Source organism: Labrus mixtus, chromosome 21 (genome assembly GCF_963584025.1).
Source record: "Labrus mixtus chromosome 21, fLabMix1.1, whole genome shotgun sequence".
In the NCBI taxonomy this organism is placed as follows: domain Eukaryota; kingdom Metazoa; phylum Chordata; class Actinopteri; order Labriformes; family Labridae; genus Labrus; species Labrus mixtus.
Window position 1 is genome coordinate 2467522 of NC_083632.1, and position 18121 is coordinate 2485642.

Consider the following 18121-nt stretch of genomic DNA (forward strand, 5'->3'; position numbering starts at 1 on the left):
CACTTAACACACGCTGATTGAAAAATGAGAACTCTGTGGGATTCTCCAAATGAGGAAAAATATCACAGAAACACACACTCAAAGCTGTGAAGAATTTCCTCCGCAGTCTGAATCGAGCTACATGTGCAGTCCAAGCCGGAGCCGCTCTGCAGGATCGGATGTCGTCTTCTGTCTAGACCTGAAGGACTCGGCCCAGAAATAGCTCCTAAAAAGTCCAGGAGAAAACAAACGGAGCTCCTGGCTCTTCACCGGGAGCCGCAGAGTTTATTTAACGTTTCTTTATTTGACATATTTTGGGATCGGGTTTAATGTTTCAGGATTTATACGGAGCGCCAAGTGCATGAGTCCAATGATTTGTTTGAACACGCTCCAGTATCCACAGCAGGTCTGAAGAATTCAGTGCAAAGCCAAAGGAATTTACATCTTTAGGAAAAACAGGAGGTGAGACTTCAGCAGCTTCTCTCCCTGGAACGTTTTTTGGCAAACAGTTTGGAATTTGTTGTAACTTAATTAAACAAATGCTGTTTTTGTATCATTAGTAATTAACCTTATTAATCTTTAAGGAACTCATAATGTGTGTGGTCGGTAAGTGTTTCATTTTAAAAAAACTATACCATCGCCCTCTTGTGGCAAAAAAGTGCACAACACTTTAGAATAGAATTACTTTATTGATCCCAAACTAGGAAATTGTGGTTGTAATTCATACATTTAAATTAGCAGATTTATGACACAGGCTTTGTGACAAAATGTTCAACCATACTGTCGACGTCGTTTTAGTCATGAGCTAAAAATAGTTCTTAAACTCTCATAGAGAGCAAACAGATCCAGAGTCCTCAAAGATCTCCCACATGAATTCCCCAGCTGTCTCTTTAGTCTTTTGGCAGCGGGATACCGACCGCGCTCTGTTGTCCCTGCATCTGCTGCTCCGCTCGGGCCACCTGCTCCTCGCTGCAGCAGTCCTGCAGGAACACAGCGGCCAGGTTTCTGAGGCGGGGGCTCTCCGAGAGAGAGAAACGCAGCATGCACTGCAGGATGGCCGGGTCGGTGATCTCGGAGCGCGAGGAGGCCGTGGTGAGGTTCATGAGTATGGTGATGGCTGACAGGACGGTCTCTTCTCTCCGGCTCGACAGACAATTGGTGACTAAGCTGATGCCGCTGTTCTGCAGGATGATGTCTCTGCATTCAGGGTCCATGCTCAGGTTACACAGCCCCCCTGACAACGTGACACACACAAAGAGAGGTTGACTTTTTGATAATGGAGACAGTATGCACAATTTAAAAAAACAGTGAAAGAGAGATGATGAACATTTGCTTGTTACTTCAACACTCACCCATCCCAAACTCCACAAAGTTTTCATTGTCCTCAGTGAGCATGTCCAAGAAGAGGTCGGTCACTTGCAGCTCCTTCAGATACTCCATGTTGTTTGGGTCATATGCAAAGTTGGCCAGGTTAGCCAGCACCTGCTCCTTTGCCTCTGATGCAGAGATACGAGTTAATAAAGCAACAAAAAAGTAATAACAATAAAAAAAAAATATAATAACATGAGAGAACATGGGCAGTCATGTCAAAAACAAAAGGTTGTTTTATAGAATAATAAATCTGAGGTTTAAGGTCATTTAAAAACCGTATTATTTTGTCCACCAGAGAGCGATAAAAGGTTCAAATTTGAAGTGTCAGATGAGGAATGAGATGGTTGAAAAATATTTGAAAGGTTTATTTAAATACAAAGCTAAATTTAGTTTATGCTTTTAATAGTATTGTGAGGTATTGTTTCATCCCTAGAGATAATCAGAGGGGTATTCAACCATATTACATTTATTTGTAAAGCACATTTAAAAACAGCAACAGCTGGCAAACGTGCTGTTCATGGAACAAAACAAAAAAAACACTTTGGTTTTGCTTTCATTCAGTTGTAAGAAATTTTGGGGCAACCAGCATTCGATGTCACTGTCTGATTGAATTAAAGTCTGATAGGTTTTGGAGGTTTTTGGGGTTTTATGGGTAGATAGAGCTGGGTATCATCTGCATAACAGTGGTAAGAAATCTTGTGCTTTTCCATGATTTTTGAGCGGGAGCATGTAAATGTAGAAAAGAATGGGGTCTAGGACAGAGCCTTGAGGGACCCCGCAGAATAGATTTTCTGTAGAGAAAGTTACATTTTTTAATAAGTAGATGAACCAACTTAGGGCGGCACCGCTAAAACCCTATGCATGCTGGAGGAGATCAACTAAAGTGGTACGATATGACGGGCGGCCCTTCAGTCCAACCTGTCTTGATAGTTAAAAAGCTGTAGACAAACTAATAAGACTTCTGTTTAGGATAGGATAGGATAATACTTTACTGATCCCCAGAGGGGAAATTCGGGCGTTACAGACAAGAAAGCTCAAAATACACATTAAACAGAATAGATAAGATAAATAAAAATAAAAACAGGGGGTATATACAGTACAAAATGAATGATGAAGTTAACTGGGGGGAATTGAGACAGTATTTGCAGAGAATGAAAAGATAAAGTGACAAGTGATGATTAAAGTGACTTGGTATGATAAATAGCAGCAAGTAATGTAAACAGCAGAGAAGAGAAGCAGTGTTGTACCACAGTAATGCAGAGTGCAGTTATATAATATAATATAATATAGTGCAATATGAACAATATAGTGTAATATAATGAAATGTTATATAATATAGACTAATATAATAATATAATAAAATATATAGAATGTACAATCTAAATAATAATAATAATAATAATACAATGTTAGTAATAATAATAATGAAGCAGGTCATGTGTTTTATGGGGGTGAAGTTTTGTGTCAGATTTTATGTTTACATGTTTATTATGTTTATGTTTACACATTTACATTTAGTTCAAGGTGTTTAATTTGTTCCATTTATACTTTATAACCAACTTTACTCAAATGTACCTATAAAGCACTTTTTCATACATAAAAGCTTACAGCCCAAAGTGAGTCACAGAAGAATGACAGACAGGAAATAAAAACAGAATCGGTCAACAACAGAACAAATCTTAAAAGACTAAAACAGCAAAGACAATAATATAATAAGACAGAAATATGTAGCTTTATCTTTATCCTTTAATTCAGACCCGGAGGTCAATATCTTCTTCAAAATGAAAAACAAATACAGGAACAACGAGATCAACTTAATACTTTTTACTCCAGGGAAATCGAAAAGTCACTAAAGGATCTCTTTACTTGTACAGAGTTAACCTGCATAGACGTTTAGAATCAGTATCTGAACTCACCTTCACTGTCGGTGTCCTGAAACTCACCGACCAGAGTTTGTAAATATTCAAACCGATCTGAACCTTCACACGGTTTCTTCTTCCACATCGTTAGCTTTAGCTTTAGCTTAGCTTTAACTCCAGATTTTACTACATCGACGTTTTGAAAAACCAACAAAAATAGAATCAAAAAGCGCTTAAACGAAGGAAAAATAATACAAACAAGCTATCACATGTTGTTTTTGTCCGACTCTGAAATCCGTCCGTACTACGACATGGTTCCGCCTTCACATGGTTCCGCCTTAACGTGAACCGTTTTTTTTTTTTTTTAATAACTCTATGTCAACTAAAATGTTTGTGAAATCAGTTAAACACAAACTAAACTACGTGTGTGATCAACACGGGTGGTTAAAGCGTAATTATGATGTTTTTTAGATTATTTTATTAAATAAAATTGGGAACCGGAAGTCGTTATCGGTGAGAAACGCGAAGAAGAAGAAGGGGGTGTGTAACGAACAGTCACGTAGCTAATGGACACCAGTAAGGTCAGCTCACGTTTCTCTTCATATTTCCTCCTGTAGTCTTCTCTCTGGGTTTCTTTATAATGAAGCAGCACCACCAACTGTCCGCCGGGAAGCGTCTCACCAAACCGATTCTGTTCGGGACCCTGGTCGTCGGACTCGCTACAGTTTTCTTTAACAGGTAACTTTATGATTCACTGCATGTTGTGTGTAATGTGGGTTTTTATAAATCATCACCTGGAAGAGTCAAGACCTTCAACATAGTGTGTTTTGCAGTGTTACATAATGCACCTTTATAACAGCAGATCAGCTTCCGGTGGTTGTGTCTCATCTATGTGTCCCCTCCTCATGTTTTAAAGAGTAACTAAACCCTAAAACCACTTCAACTATAAACCTCTTTATTTGAGTATTAAGTAGTGTTATGGATCAATCCAAGTCCAAATCTCGACATTTGAGTTATTTATTATTATTTATTATTATTTTTATAATATTATTATTATTTATTTATTATTATTTTTATAATATTATTATTATTTATTTATTTATTTATTATTATTATTATTATTTATGTATTTATTATTATTATTTGTTATTATATTTATGTATTTATTATTATTATTATTATTATTTATGTATTTATTATTTGTTATTATTATTTATTATTTATTTGAGTTACATTTGAGTTACAATTAATTTGATTTGATGAATGTCCCGGATTTTGAGTTGTTTATAAAAGGCCATATTTCAGTAAGGTAGGTGTTAGATACTTCCTTTGGCTCTTTATTTTTCACATAGCCAAGTTTTTGCTTTTTGCTTTGGAAATGATTTAAATTAGCTTTTCAGCAGCAGATAATATCACACAGCACTGAGACAGAGAAACAGGTGAACTTCCTCTGCAGTCCTCAGTTGTTGTTTTTAAACATTAAAAAACTAAAACTTAAAACTAAGTACAATGTGGGAGAGATAAAGTGTATACACAGGATTCATTCAAAACACATCAGAGAAAGTCAAAGCTAATGAAGTTTGCTAAGATTAGACAATTTAACAAGGTCCTTGGTTGTGGTCACCTTTCTGCAGACACAAACAAAAAGTAATCCTTTCCATAACATAAATATCATTTACACTATCAGTTAGGGCTGGGAAATATATCGAGTTTTATATCAATATATATTTTCAAACAAGATATAGGGTAAGACAATATCGTTAATATCGATATAGTTTAAGTTGCATTAAAATAACGTTACAGAGGTGGCAGGTCACCTTTTTCTCATCTCACTGATGACTGACTGTCTGTCCCTCTTAACCCTGCTCCTCCTCTCTCTCTCTTTTATTGTATTTAAGGAACATTTTATTTTATAATATTACTTTTTAAATTCACAAACAGGTAGTTTGTTTTTCATGTGTTTTCACTGTTAATAAAATACATATCGATATATATCGAGTATTGCCATTCTCCTAATCCATATCAAGATATGAGTTTTGGTCCATATGACCCAGCCCTACTATCAATCCACTCCTGTATCTTGGGGGTTCAGGAAGTAACCAGTGCCTTAATGGATTTTTTTACCTGCAGAGATCAAAATGCCAAACATGTATTTATCAGCGCCTCTTGCCTTAAAAAAAAAAATCAAACATCTACACAACATTTCCCTCCGTCCTGCAGGCACCGATTCTTGGAAGATGTGGAGGAGCTGAGAGCTCAGGAGCGAGCGAGAAATGAAGCCAAAAGGATGGAGATACTGGTGAGGAGGCAGAGACAGCTAGAGGAGGCGGCTGAGAAGAGAACAGGAAGCGGCTGAACCACACGCTGGACTTTTACTGACCTCACTGCTGCACGGAGGCAGATGTGAACATAACACCCTCTGGTACAAAGTTGACTAATCAGGGCTTTTAAATACTCTGCCTCGAGTCTGGGTTCACTAATGGATGTGTTTAATAATCCTCCCGTATACATTTCCTGTAAACAAAACTCAAGTTATCAGTGGGACAGCTGCGGTGCAAGAGGTCAAACAGTTCTGCGTTTTATGAATGCAGCGTCAGTGGAAGACGGCTAAATGTATTTTGTGTAATTCACAAACATGAACGGGAAATGTTATCATGTATTATGTGTCTGTTTTGAGACATGGATATGAAGAATTAAATGAGCAAAGTGCTCAAATCATCATTACACATTCTGCCTTCTTTTTGTTGCATTAACATCTTTGTCCAGCAGAGGGCAGTGTTAGATTTTTTTTAAACATGATTTATTTTAACCTTCAGTGGGTTTTCATCCATTAAATCAGAAGTTTAAATCATGATGTAGAATCATGAAACCTTTTTCCTCAAATCTGTTTAATCAAGAAAAAACACGAGGATGCTGTGATTATTTTCAATTCTAGCAAGTTTAAAAAAAACAACCTGCAGATTTTATTTCATTTTAACTTTGAACTGGAATCAATTAAAGCTGATGGCTGCTTGATAATTAATAGAATAGATTTTATAACAAGGTCAGTCTGTTTTAGTTATTGAAAAACTTTTTTATCTTTTATAATCTGCAGAGAAGATGAAAAATGTTTAAAAGAGTAAATAGAAAACTTTACTTGCTATGACTGCAGTTAGTGAGTAATCATTTAAAGTAATTTATCTGGTTACAAAAAGTTGCTTCTCTCTTTCATGTACTGAAGATCTCCAGACATTTTAGCCTGACGACTGGAAATCCAAAATGAACCGTTAAGGGATAAATTGTTACTTAATGTTCGGTATGGCTGCACAATAAATCACAATTTTATCGATATATCACAAAGAAATGAAATGTTCACAGTTGTTCTGCAGCATTCGTTTCCTCCACAGTCAGAGCTGATTGAAACAGAACACACAGTTACAGATGTAAACATCTTTAATGAAAACATGCCGTGAAAAAAAATCAGATATAAATTAAACCCAGAAACTAAAACCAACTACTGAAGATGAAAACAGCTGAGCGTTGCCGTGACCTCGAGATCCAAAGTGATTTCAAGATCTTGAGATACCAAAGCTCGTTTTTAATATACGGACTTAATTTCCTCCATATCTCAAGAAAACCACTCGAGGCTACTTCTCAGAGTGAGCATTTTCAAGAGAACATTTTTATCACATGAAGTTTGTTATCCAATCAAGTAAGGACACATTTTAAGATTTTGCGATATTGTACAAAAAAAAAGAAATTGCAAGCACGGCTGTTCGTCTTCCGTACAAAATAAGTGATATTGCACTTAAATAAAATTGAGTTCACACAAAGTCAAAGTGCTTCACCTGCTCTTCCTGTACAGTACTGAAAAATGTGCTGAGTAATAAAATCCCCCCCAAAAAAACGTCAGATAAAACACTTCAACTACACGATACGAGAACGCTCGTTTAACCGGCGACGTCTCCTCCCAGTCGATAAATAACGATCAATATGACCAAAAGCTGTACACATCATGTCACATGGCTCAGAGGAAAGGTGGTGTGTTAGACGCACGACAACGACACAAAGACGCCCCTTCTTTTAGACGACATTTAAACCAAAAAGAGATAAAAACATTATGAACAAGGGTCAGGAGGAAACAGATCATGTTTAAAACATCCGCCTGTTGGACATTTTCAAACATCAATAATTAAAGCAGATTATCGGGGACATCTGCACATTAACCCGGTTATTTTCTGTTCATAGTTTCGGTGATATTAGTGCTCGTTTCTGTCCGAATACAAACGTTATTGCTCGTAAAAGTTGACCACATTTAGCAGCTAAGAAGACTTTTTTTTTTTAATTGCATAATGTTTCACAAATCAGAGTTAAAGGCTTTATATGTGATTTTTTTGATCCAGCAGATGTCGCCCTTGAGCACCAGCATGAAACCAAAACAACTCGCGCTGCATTGTTGTGTTAGCATGCTAATGCTAGCGATCTTTATTATGCTCGTATCTTCACACTGCATGTAAATTTACCTGAAATGAGCGTGATCTAGAAACACAGTTAAGCAGTGAGTACAGTATGTTATTCTTCTTTTCTCTAGTCCCTCAATTAAACAACTTTTATACACGAGGGGAGGAGTCAGCCGGCCGTCCGGGTGATGTAAACAAAGTGAAGATAGGACTCTGAAAACTCTGAAAACATCACAGACAGTGGGACTCGGGTGTTACACCCATTGTAGACAGTCATGACTCACAGAGTTATTTTCAGAGGATATACTTGATTTATATTATATTTAAGTGTGAAAAATCACATATGAAGACTTTAAGTTCGTCAGGAAATCTTTGAAGGAGTCGATGTGGCGCCGTCTTGAGAGCAGGAACAGTAACACGTCAAATGAACAGACAGGGACCCGTTAGTTACAGAACGAGAGTCGAGTAAGAACAAAGAGTGAGAGAGGACGTGAAGGGTCCAGACTTTACAGAACATCCACAACGTTTTTACAGTATCAGACATTTGTGTTCCCTCGTTGTCCGTCTCTTTAAATATTTAGGTTTTTTATTTCAAGTGCACAACGGGTGTGTTGGGTGTTTGTGGGGGGGGGGGGTTTAATGTCACACAGTCAGGGGCACTAAGCCCGGGGAGGAGGCAGCAGGGGGGACGGTGATGGCCGTCAGAGCTCCAGGCTTCAGTCCGTTCACCGGCCGGCTGGAAGACAAAAAGACAAAACGTTCAAATCAGAAATGATTAAAATCATTTATACTGGAACCAAGAAGAGATGTGACCAGTTAGCAAGACGGTTTCCCAGTGATATAATCCAGTTAAAGAAAGTCCCCTCAGCACCAGCAACTATTAAACAAGCTGATTAGTACGGAAGCCCAGGAGGGTCAAGAAAAGTCAGAAACGTCTACAAAGGTCCTACATCGCACCTTTTGTACATTTTGTGTTTTTTATATTTATTTTTTACATTTTACATTTTATATTCTACATTTTTAAATTAAATTATATTTTATATATTGTAATAGCTTCTTATTCTGTATTATTTAAGTTGTTGCTAGTTCTGCTTTATTTCCTTGTTAATTGTTTAGCACCAATACACCAAGTCAGATTCTTTGTATGTGTAAATGTATTTGGCAATAAACCCAGATTCTGATTCTGATTCTGAAATAAGTTTGAAATAGGAGAATAAATCATGACATAATGCAAACTTTTGGTTTTCTTTCTAATTTAAATTTCAACGTTTAAGTTCGACTGCATGTTCCTTATGAAATACAGAGTCGTATTTTCCTTCGTTCTGATGCTGTGAAAACCTCCGCTGAAGGCACAGCAGCAGCTCTACTTCTTAAAGGGATACTTCATCCATTTGCATTAAGCTTTGTATCATTAGAAACCTGGCCGCCGGGGGCCTGCTGGGGGCCGCCGGGGGCCGCCGGGGGCCGCCGCGACACAAGACCGACCTGTCGGGTTTTTTTATGGAGGTATTTTGGAGAAACTGTAACGATCGAATTTCCCTCTGGGATTAATAAAGTATTTCTGATTCTGATTCTGAAATAGAGTACCTTAGTGGGAGTGGCCTGCGGTGCTGTGCATTCTGGGATTTGGTGTCTTTCATCCACATGAGCCAAAAAGACACTTTCAGCCTTTTCTCGGCCAAGAAGGCACCAACTTCAAAATGTATTTCACATTTCTACATATATGACCGAACGTCGATACAGATTCATGTTTCAACGGGTGAAGTATCCCTTTAAGAACACTGCATAGAGCCAATGTGTCTCAACCTCCTGATTGCTCGACAGTTTCTACCCATTAAGGAGCTGAACTCTGTCTAGATGTGATCAATAAAGTAGAATAACCACGACCACTGACTTGTATTAATATTTAGTGATCGCTGTTTTCCTCCTCACACTGAGAGAAGACGAGGCACTGACATGTCAGAGCACACCTTTGCAATGATAATAAGGTGTTCTATTCTCTTCTCATGTTCTTGTTTAAATGAAAAAATATAATTACAAACCTACACTGTTTCTTCCTTTTCCTGGCAGATAAAGTATTTAAACTGAAAATAGATTTTTTTTTTTTAAAACGTCTCAAACTGTCAGATAATAAAATCTTCATCCTCTCGTTTATCTGAACTTCCCTGTCCGCTCACTTGATTAGAATCTGCAGCGGCGACACAAAGACGATGTGTCTTATGTGTTTTTTCTAAAAATAGAACGTGAACACAAGAAAAGTGGGCGGAGTCTGCAGAGTTATCCTGACTGAACTGGCTGAACTGGTTTCCTTTGTGGGTTAAAGTTTGGACTAAGTCTCCCCTGGATGGTTTTAAGTCTGAGTCATAACTGGGGGGAAAAAATGTGTTCAACGCTGAATGAAATCTGGCGGGAAAATGTCAATAAAAGCAAACGGGAAGGGCCAGTGTGGTCTTCTTTTTAACTCTAAAACAGGCCGATTTTTATTTTTCACGGCTTTCTCCCATTGGTTTAAATTTTTTTCTCATGACTTATGGAAACAAGCAAAACTGTCAGACTGACAGCTGTTCAGTTCTTGACATACTGAGTGTTTCATTTGTTATATTTGAGGTTCAGCTCTTCGCTCTCTAACCGTCATGATGTTTTCTTCTCCTACAGTGACTGAGACAAACTGACTCTGGCGTCCTCCTGACTCACGGCGAGTAGTGTACATAACAAACATCCTGCTTTGTATCCAGAGGGACAGTCACCTTGTTGTGTGTTTTCATTTCCAATAAAGCACGCTCTGCCTCTTCAGTTCTCTCTAACTCAGCAGAAACTCAACAAGCTGTGTCACTGCCGCTCTCGCCAGCAGCAGACAGGAGGGAGACAGCGGTACAGAAAGGCCGCATACCATTAGACATTCAGGTGATTCGATTTCCACTTCCTCAACAAATCTCCCGGACTCCCAGAGATAGCCTGACGTTCCTCTGCAAAGCTCTACTGTCAATAGAAATAAACTTGACGACACAAGAGAAACTTTACACGACATTCATAAAACTGACCCGTCAGCCTCAGGTCGGGTTTGTAAATAAGCAAATTCCAACACACTGAACATCCCTCAGAACCCCCTGCGTGCAGAGTTTAGACTTCTGCCCGACAGGGAGGAGGTTGACTTATGTTAAGAGGGCGAAATCTAACAGACATCTGAGGTCGTTTGTCCCATCAGCTGTTGGGTTTTTGAATAAGCTGCAGGCATTTTTACTCTGGACTGTTGGTCTTTGTGTCCCTTATCTCACACACGTCCATCATGATGATATCCATGATGGTAGTTAAGTTTCTATGTTATATATTTTGTATTTGTGTTGTTTTTAGGATGTATTGCCTGTATGGACCTCTGTTACAAACCGAATCACCCCTCAGGGACAATAAAGATTTTCCAAATCCAAATCTCATTAAAAACAGCACAATGTCAGTGTAACACGCTGAAAATGCTTTTTCATATTTTCATTTTTTTTTCTGTCATTTTGTTATATCAGTGTGTATAGTTAGACTAATTTAATTTCCAGAAGTATTTAAGTTAATTTATATTTCTAAGAGTAAACAGTAAATACTGTGTGTTTTATCTACCTGTTAAGATTAAGACGCTGGCCCTTTAAGAGAGGCTCAGTGAAGGAGACACAGAGGTGTGTGTAGGCTGAAAAACAAAGCGTGTGTAAAGCTGTGGGGAATTTCTTTAATAAAAGTAGCTAAAAGTGAAGATGGACGAGTTCTGACCGGTTCATTTCAAGGGTGCAACATTAGCATGTTAGCATGTTAGCTCAAAGCTCATCTGTTCTGAACCCTGCCTTCACCTGTACTGAATACAGAGCTCCTCTTCATGTGAAAGACCCCTCAAGTTTAAAAAAACAAAACAATTCTGAAGTTTTTGAACATTTCTCGTACACAACCTGCCGAGTAGTTTATCCACACACACGTTAGATGAAAGTCTCTTCTTCTGGGATTCTGATAACATCCATCATCTATACCGCTTTTCCCGTTCGGGGTCGCGAGGGGGAGGGGGGGTTACACCCTGGACTGATCGGCAGTCAATCACAGAGCTGACATATAGAGACAGACAAACAGCCACACTCACATTCACACTCACATTCAGAGTCAGCAGTTAACCTAACGAGCATGTGTTTGGACTGTGGGAGGAAGCCGGAGAGAACCCACACATGCACGAGGAGAACATGCAAACTCCACACAGAGAGGCTTCTGTCAGACGGGGATTCAAACCAGGAACCTCCTCGCTCCTATAGCTAACCACCGAGCACCGAGCAAACCACTCTGATAACAATCAGGACAAAAAACTACAACAAAAAACTTTTAAAAGTCACATTTTGGAGCAAACAAAACACAAGAATCTGATGCTGCTACTTAGAAAGGACAGATAAATATGAATGTAGCTCAGAGTTAAAGGCAGCAGGAAACCCCCCGACAACCGCCACCATTAAACAGTTAGTGGTCATGATGTCATCAAACCCTCAGGAAGGTTATTTAAGTTAGTTTTGTTTTTTTAAAACATCTACAGCAGCATGCAAACGACCCCAAAGCTCTCAGGAACAGGCGGAGGAGCTCAAATTACCCAAAATCAACGCAGGGAATGTGACCACCTCTGTCCTGCTGGGAGAAATGCACATCAGTCACAAAACATAGCACGCCATCTTTTAACCATAACACGCCATCCGAGTCAACCCGGAGACATTACCGCACCAGATTGTAAACATATTACTGAGAGATGAACGCAGACAGGGCGGGCGGGGGGCGGAGGAGGGTTGACTCACGCTTTGTCGAAGTATGACGTGTGGAGCGACTGCGAGTAGCTGGTGGTGTTGGCGTTGAGGGCGTTGCTGTTGTCCAGAGCGTACACCTTCCTGGCTCGCTGGTCCTTGGCGAAGTTCCTGCAGGCGGCGAGCTTGGACTCCAGAGCCTGCAGAGGAGACGTTAACAGAGAGAGATGAAGAAGAAGAAGAAGCGCCCGTGTCTGGTTGAAATTCAAAAATGCAAAAAAAAACTTTCTGCACAAAGTCGGTGAAAAGAAAAGAAAAAGGAGACTTTGAGATGTTAGAAAGAGGAGATCAGGAGGGACGGACTCACCCCGACTTTACGGAGTAAATCACTGACGATGTTGAGGGCGGATATTCTGGCCGAGGGAGTCAACGGGGAGTTGCCGCCGTAACCGTTTGATAGAGCTGTGAGGGAGACAGAAACGGACAAACAGGTAAAGATCTTTAGCTCCTGAATGCTCAATGTAGCTTGTTGCTAACTGTGTTAGCGTACAGCAGGTTTTTACAGCATTTTCTCTGATCACAGCGGCATGATGCTGCCAAAAAAAGAACATCAGAGCGATGTAACTGAACCAAAAAAAGGAAACATCATGAGTCACAAGCTGCACAGTGAAACACACTTTTGATTAAAGCTGCTTTAAGAATGAAAACATGTAAATCAAAATTGTTTCAAGTATTACAAAGACAGGATGTAAACGAACAAGTGTTAAAAATCTGCTGGATTTAGAAAGTTTAATTTTGTAGATTTTTAAATGTTTTTGCCTCAAGACTTTTTATTCATTACCACGTTTTTAATGCCACAACATGCCAATAATTGATGCAGATTTTTACCCTCTTTGAGTAAACTTTAACTGTCTGAGAGCACAAGAGTCGCTCTCTTCTTCTAATAACTCAACATTCATTTAATATATTAAAGGAGACATATTATAAAAAAATCCTCTTCTACAGTGTTTCTGAACATATATCTGGGTAACCTGAGTGTCTACAGACCCACAACATGTTAAATAAACCATCCAGTCCTTTGTTTGTGGTCTGCATAAGTCTTACAACACAGAGAAAAATGCTCTGTTTCAAATGTGCTCTCCTTGTGATGTCACAGTGGGATTCTGGTAAAAAAAAATCCCCTCCCCTCCCCTGATATCTCCACCCATGGACTCCACCCCCAGACTAGAGCAAAACTTTTGAACAGGTCCGCCATTTTTATTCTCTCTACAGAGGAGTGATGTCTACGGGGAAAACTCAGGGGGCGGGGTCATTACATTTAAAGAGACACACACACCAAAACAGAGCGTTCTGAGAGAGCTGGTTTATACAGGGTCACAAACCTCCTCTGGTGCTTGATTCATGTTATATTTTGACCAAAGCACAGATCTTTCATTTAGACCACAGGGGGACTGTTTGAAAAGGTGGAGGAGGGGACTGTTTGAAAAGGTGGAGGAGGGGGATGATATGTCCTCTTTAAGGCAGCTGCTTGTTGGATTTCACTCGCAAGACTCTAGGGAAAAACGAGGCCACAGCTACCTACCTGTTGTGTTGGCAAAGGCGTTGTCCAGACCTTTGCTCAGCGGGGTGGCGGGGAGCGAGAGAGAGGCCTGGACCGCCGAATCCATCTTCTCGCTGTCCTGTGTTGGCGAGCTCGGAGCCGACATCCTGCTTACATCCGTCTGTCTCTCCCTAACGGCCAGCTCCTGGCGCAAATCTACACCGGACAATAAAAAATGAAAAAACACATTTAGACACAAAACAGTTCCCTGAACACGACCGAGTGAAGAGGAGAGGGGGAAGTTCAGCCGCTGTATGTTAACGAGCTGGAGGGCTTATCGACGCCCGCGCCTCGTTAGTGAAATCTAATCAATACTCACCCCTGGCTTCATCCTTTAATCGCTGCACGGAGACCAACAGGGACTCCTTCTCGTCCAGCTCGCTCTCCAGGAAGGCGTTCCTCTCGATGGCCTGATTCAGACGCTGCTCGAAGTTCTCCAGAGACGAGATCGTAGCTCTGAGGGAGAAAGAGGAGAAAATGAAGGAAGCAACATTGAGCTTGACATTTCATTAATTGTGTTCTATTAATGACTTGAGGGGGAAGGCGTCGATACGTCCTTTCTACTGATCACTGATTATTCAAGTAGGAATTAGGACTCATTGATCCCGGCTCTTACAGGATTGATTTAAAGAGATCAATTTGATTGATCTGATGAAGCTCAAATTAATTCAGCTATTGAGTCATGGTATTCTCTTTAAATGCTTTACATGTGATTTTTTTGATCCAGCAGATGTCGCCCTTGAGCACCAGCATGAAACCAAAACAACTCGCGCTGCATTGTTGTGTTAGCATGCTAATGCTAGCGATCTTTATTATGCTCGTATCTTCACACTGCATGTAAATTTACCTGAAATGAGCGTGATCTAGAAACACAGTTAAGCAGTGAGTACAGTATGTTATTCTTCTTTTCTCTAGTCCCTCAATTAAACAACTTTTATACGTGAGGGGAGGAGTCAGCCGGCCGTCCCGGCGATGTAAACAAAGTGAAGCTAGGTCTCTGAAAACTCTGAAAACATCACAGACAGTGGGACTCGGGTGTTACACCCATTGTAGACAGTCATGACTCACAGTTATTTTCAGAGGATATACTTGATTTATATTTAAAAAGACTTTAAAAACCAGATAACCTACATCTGAACATCAACCTCTTATGGGAGAAAGTGTAAATATTAAATGAGTCGGGGGTTTCAAACATTGAGAGCTCAGACCTTTTGGCTCTCTCCAAGTCGTCGTTGGACTGCTCGAGCTCTCTCACGTATTTGTGCAGCTGCTCCTTGATGCTGCGCGTTTGTCCGAGGTCGTCCTCCAGCATGGAGATCTGCTTGTAGCTCTGAGAATACTGCTGCTCCAGCTTCTCCTGAGGGACGAGAGAGACGGCACATATCGATGGCATGTCACTGATCGGGCAGCAGCAGCTTTTTAATCAGAGCGTGATTCAAACACACACACACACACCACCCTAACACGCTATCATCCATTTTTCAGTGCCACCCTCATTTTCCTTCCTCCCCACGGTTCGGTTAGTCAGCCGATGGTGAGTGTGACCTATATTTGCAGCGGCTCTGAGACAATCAGCTCGATAAGTACCGCTGGGTCTGTCTGTGCTTCTGACCTATATCTGCTGTTACTGTGCTGCTGTGTGAAGCGGCTGCAGACACACACACAAACCGCTCACAGAGTCATGAGGCACATCACATGACAGTGAAATATACATTTTATTACTGTTTCCTGGTATTCTTGTATGGTGACCTTAAGTTGCAAACACAAAAATACACAACACATCTTCACAGATCCAAAACAATATCATAATAAAAAGAAACAATCAAGACATTCTTCTTGCAATGTCTTCTAAAATGTTTGTTCTTGATAAAATGTTGTTTTCTTGGATGTTTTGTGAGGATTTTCTTTCCTAAAAGTCAGCTGTGTTTTCATGAAATGCAAACTTTCATTTTTAGACTGCAGTGGTTTTTTTCAGAGTTGCATGTTTTCTAAATGAAATGTTGAAGTGTAGTAGGATTGTAAAAGCTACATTTTCTTCAGATAGATGAACTTCATTGATCGCAAACTGGGAAATTGACGAGTCACAGCAGTGGGAAATAATTAAACCCAAACTAGAGATGCATTGATTCGGGAAAGCTCGGGATACCGATATCGATGTTTGAAATAACAATTTAGCTGATTTAGCAGATTCTGCTACCAATGTTTTCATGACTGACTCCCACAATGCAACATTTTCTCTCATGTTTGACAATGAAAACAACTCAGAGTTTGTCTTCAACTGCTCAATAGAAAATCCTCTTCTCTGAATCAGTCGTTATGCGCACAAGACGTCGGCATTTAATCGATTTGGAACAAAAAAAAGAAAACATCGGCTGCTGACATCGGTTCATGCCACATTATTTTCCGATGTGCCGATGTCTGTCCTAACCCAAACACTATCAGAAAGAAATATATATAACCAGAAATCCTACTCAACAGCTCAAATGTAGAAAATCTACGACATAATACTGAACTATATCTAACAGGGTGGGAAATAAGCACCAAATACAGCTGTTGGTTTTTTTTTTTGCAGTGATGGGTGAATCAGCGTAAATCAACTCCCGGTCTGCCGCTTGTTCTACTCTGACTTTATGAGCAGAGTCAGGCAGTCCTTCATGAGGCCCACAGGGCTCCGCCTCCTCCTCGTGTCAGTAACAATGATAGTCTATGTCTCTTGAGATATACTTTATTAATCCCGAGAGGGGAAATTCAGTTTTACACTCTGTTGTTGAGACATGAACACACACACATGCACAAACAGGATCCTGTGGACATGCACTAATGGAGAGATGTCAGAGTGAGGGGGCTGAGCGAGCACTCCTGAGCTGGTGGGGGGGGGTTTCAGTGTCTTGCTCAAGGGCACCTCTCCAGCTACCAGACTAATTTACAGACTCATAAACTGAAAAATAAATGAAGTTTCTGAGCGCCTCTTTGTTTTGTTTAGGACATGTCTGCACTGAAATCTGTCATGTGAGAATGAAGCCTCGTTGAGCCAACAGCGCTCCATTATGGAGTTCAAAAAACATATTCCTGACAAAGACAACAGAACAAAGTTGCCCATAACAATCCTCCCATTGTGTTTCATCTCACAACAAAGGCTTCATATTCCACTGATGTGAGTCGTCTGAACCTGACAGACACCTTGGCACATACACACCTCACCCCTGCAGGGTTGGAAAATCGGACCCAGCCTCTCTGTAATTATGGGGCGAGAATAAGAATGAGAGACACAACCTAATGCATTATGTATGAGGGTCACACACACACACACACACACACACACACACACACACACACACACACACACACACACACACACACACACACACACAGCTCAGGACGGAGCAGCTGGTGGTCGACACAAGCTGAGAAAAAAGCTTCCTCTGCATCTTCCTGCACAGAGATTTCCATTTAGATTGCACAGAATGTGCCACCTGCAGGACGACCACTCTCAGGTGTGAGCTCAACATATCCCGGGACGTCTTTACTTATAATCATAAAGACAAAGCTGCAGGTCCAGAAGACAAAATAAAGACATATGTAGTGAGTGCATCCAGGGGAGCAGCAGCTGGTGCAGCCTGACTTCACTCCCGAGAGACCGCACTCAAGGACGAGCGGTGACATAAGAAAGAAGAGCATCAAATATTCATTTCAAGGGGAGAGACAAGCTGTACTTACTTCCAACAGAGGTTAATGTATCATCCAGATCACATATATATACACAATGCTGCTCTCATCATTAATCCAATATATCCGCTTTCACAGCCAAGGTCTTTGAAAACGACACGACAGCAACAAAGTATTCAAAGTGAAATGTTGAACTGTAGTAGGATTGTAAAAGCTACATTTTCTTCAGATAGATGAACTTAATTGATCCCAAACTGGGAAATTGCTGAGTCACAGCAGCTGGGAAATAATTAAACCCAAACTAGAGATGCATTGATTCGGGAAAATGAGGAATACCGACATCGATGTTCGAAATAATAATTTAGCTGATTGCAGATTCTGCTACCAATGTTTTCATGACTGACTCCCACAATGCAACATTTTCTCTCATGTTTGACAATGAAAACAACTCAGAGTTTG

At 40.2% G+C, this 18121-nt stretch overlaps 2 protein-coding genes across 3 annotated transcripts in view; both read right to left on the minus strand.

Moving 5' to 3' along the window:
• Positions 1–677: 677 nt before the first annotated feature.
• On the minus strand, positions 678–3438 carry armc7 (armadillo repeat containing 7). Its single transcript, XM_061027944.1, has 3 exons — positions 3267–3438; positions 1332–1475; positions 678–1213 (listed from the first exon to the last, which is right to left on the minus strand). The coding sequence occupies exons 1-3, from the start codon at positions 3352–3354 to the stop codon at positions 870–872; spliced, it is 576 nt and encodes a 191-aa protein (XP_060883927.1). The 5' UTR covers positions 3355–3438; the 3' UTR covers positions 678–869.
• A 3504-nt stretch (positions 3439–6942) lies between these two features.
• ndel1a (nudE neurodevelopment protein 1-like 1a) overlaps positions 6943–18121 on the minus strand; it is a 20003-nt gene continuing 8824 nt past the window's right edge. Inside the window, exons 4-10 of one of the 2 annotated variants that reach the window (XM_061027946.1) lie at positions 15205–15353; positions 14316–14452; positions 13979–14152; positions 12764–12858; positions 12451–12596; positions 12252–12286; positions 6943–8384 (exon numbers count right to left, since the gene is read on the minus strand). In XM_061027946.1, coding sequence (XP_060883929.1) covers positions 8374–8384; positions 12252–12286; positions 12451–12596; positions 12764–12858; positions 13979–14152; positions 14316–14452; positions 15205–15353 — 747 coding nt within the window. In that variant the 3' untranslated portion in view covers positions 6943–8373. The remainder of the gene's footprint in view (positions 8385–12251; positions 12287–12450; positions 12597–12763; positions 12859–13978; positions 14153–14315; positions 14453–15204; positions 15354–18121) is intronic. The other variant, XM_061027945.1, reaches the window with a different exon arrangement.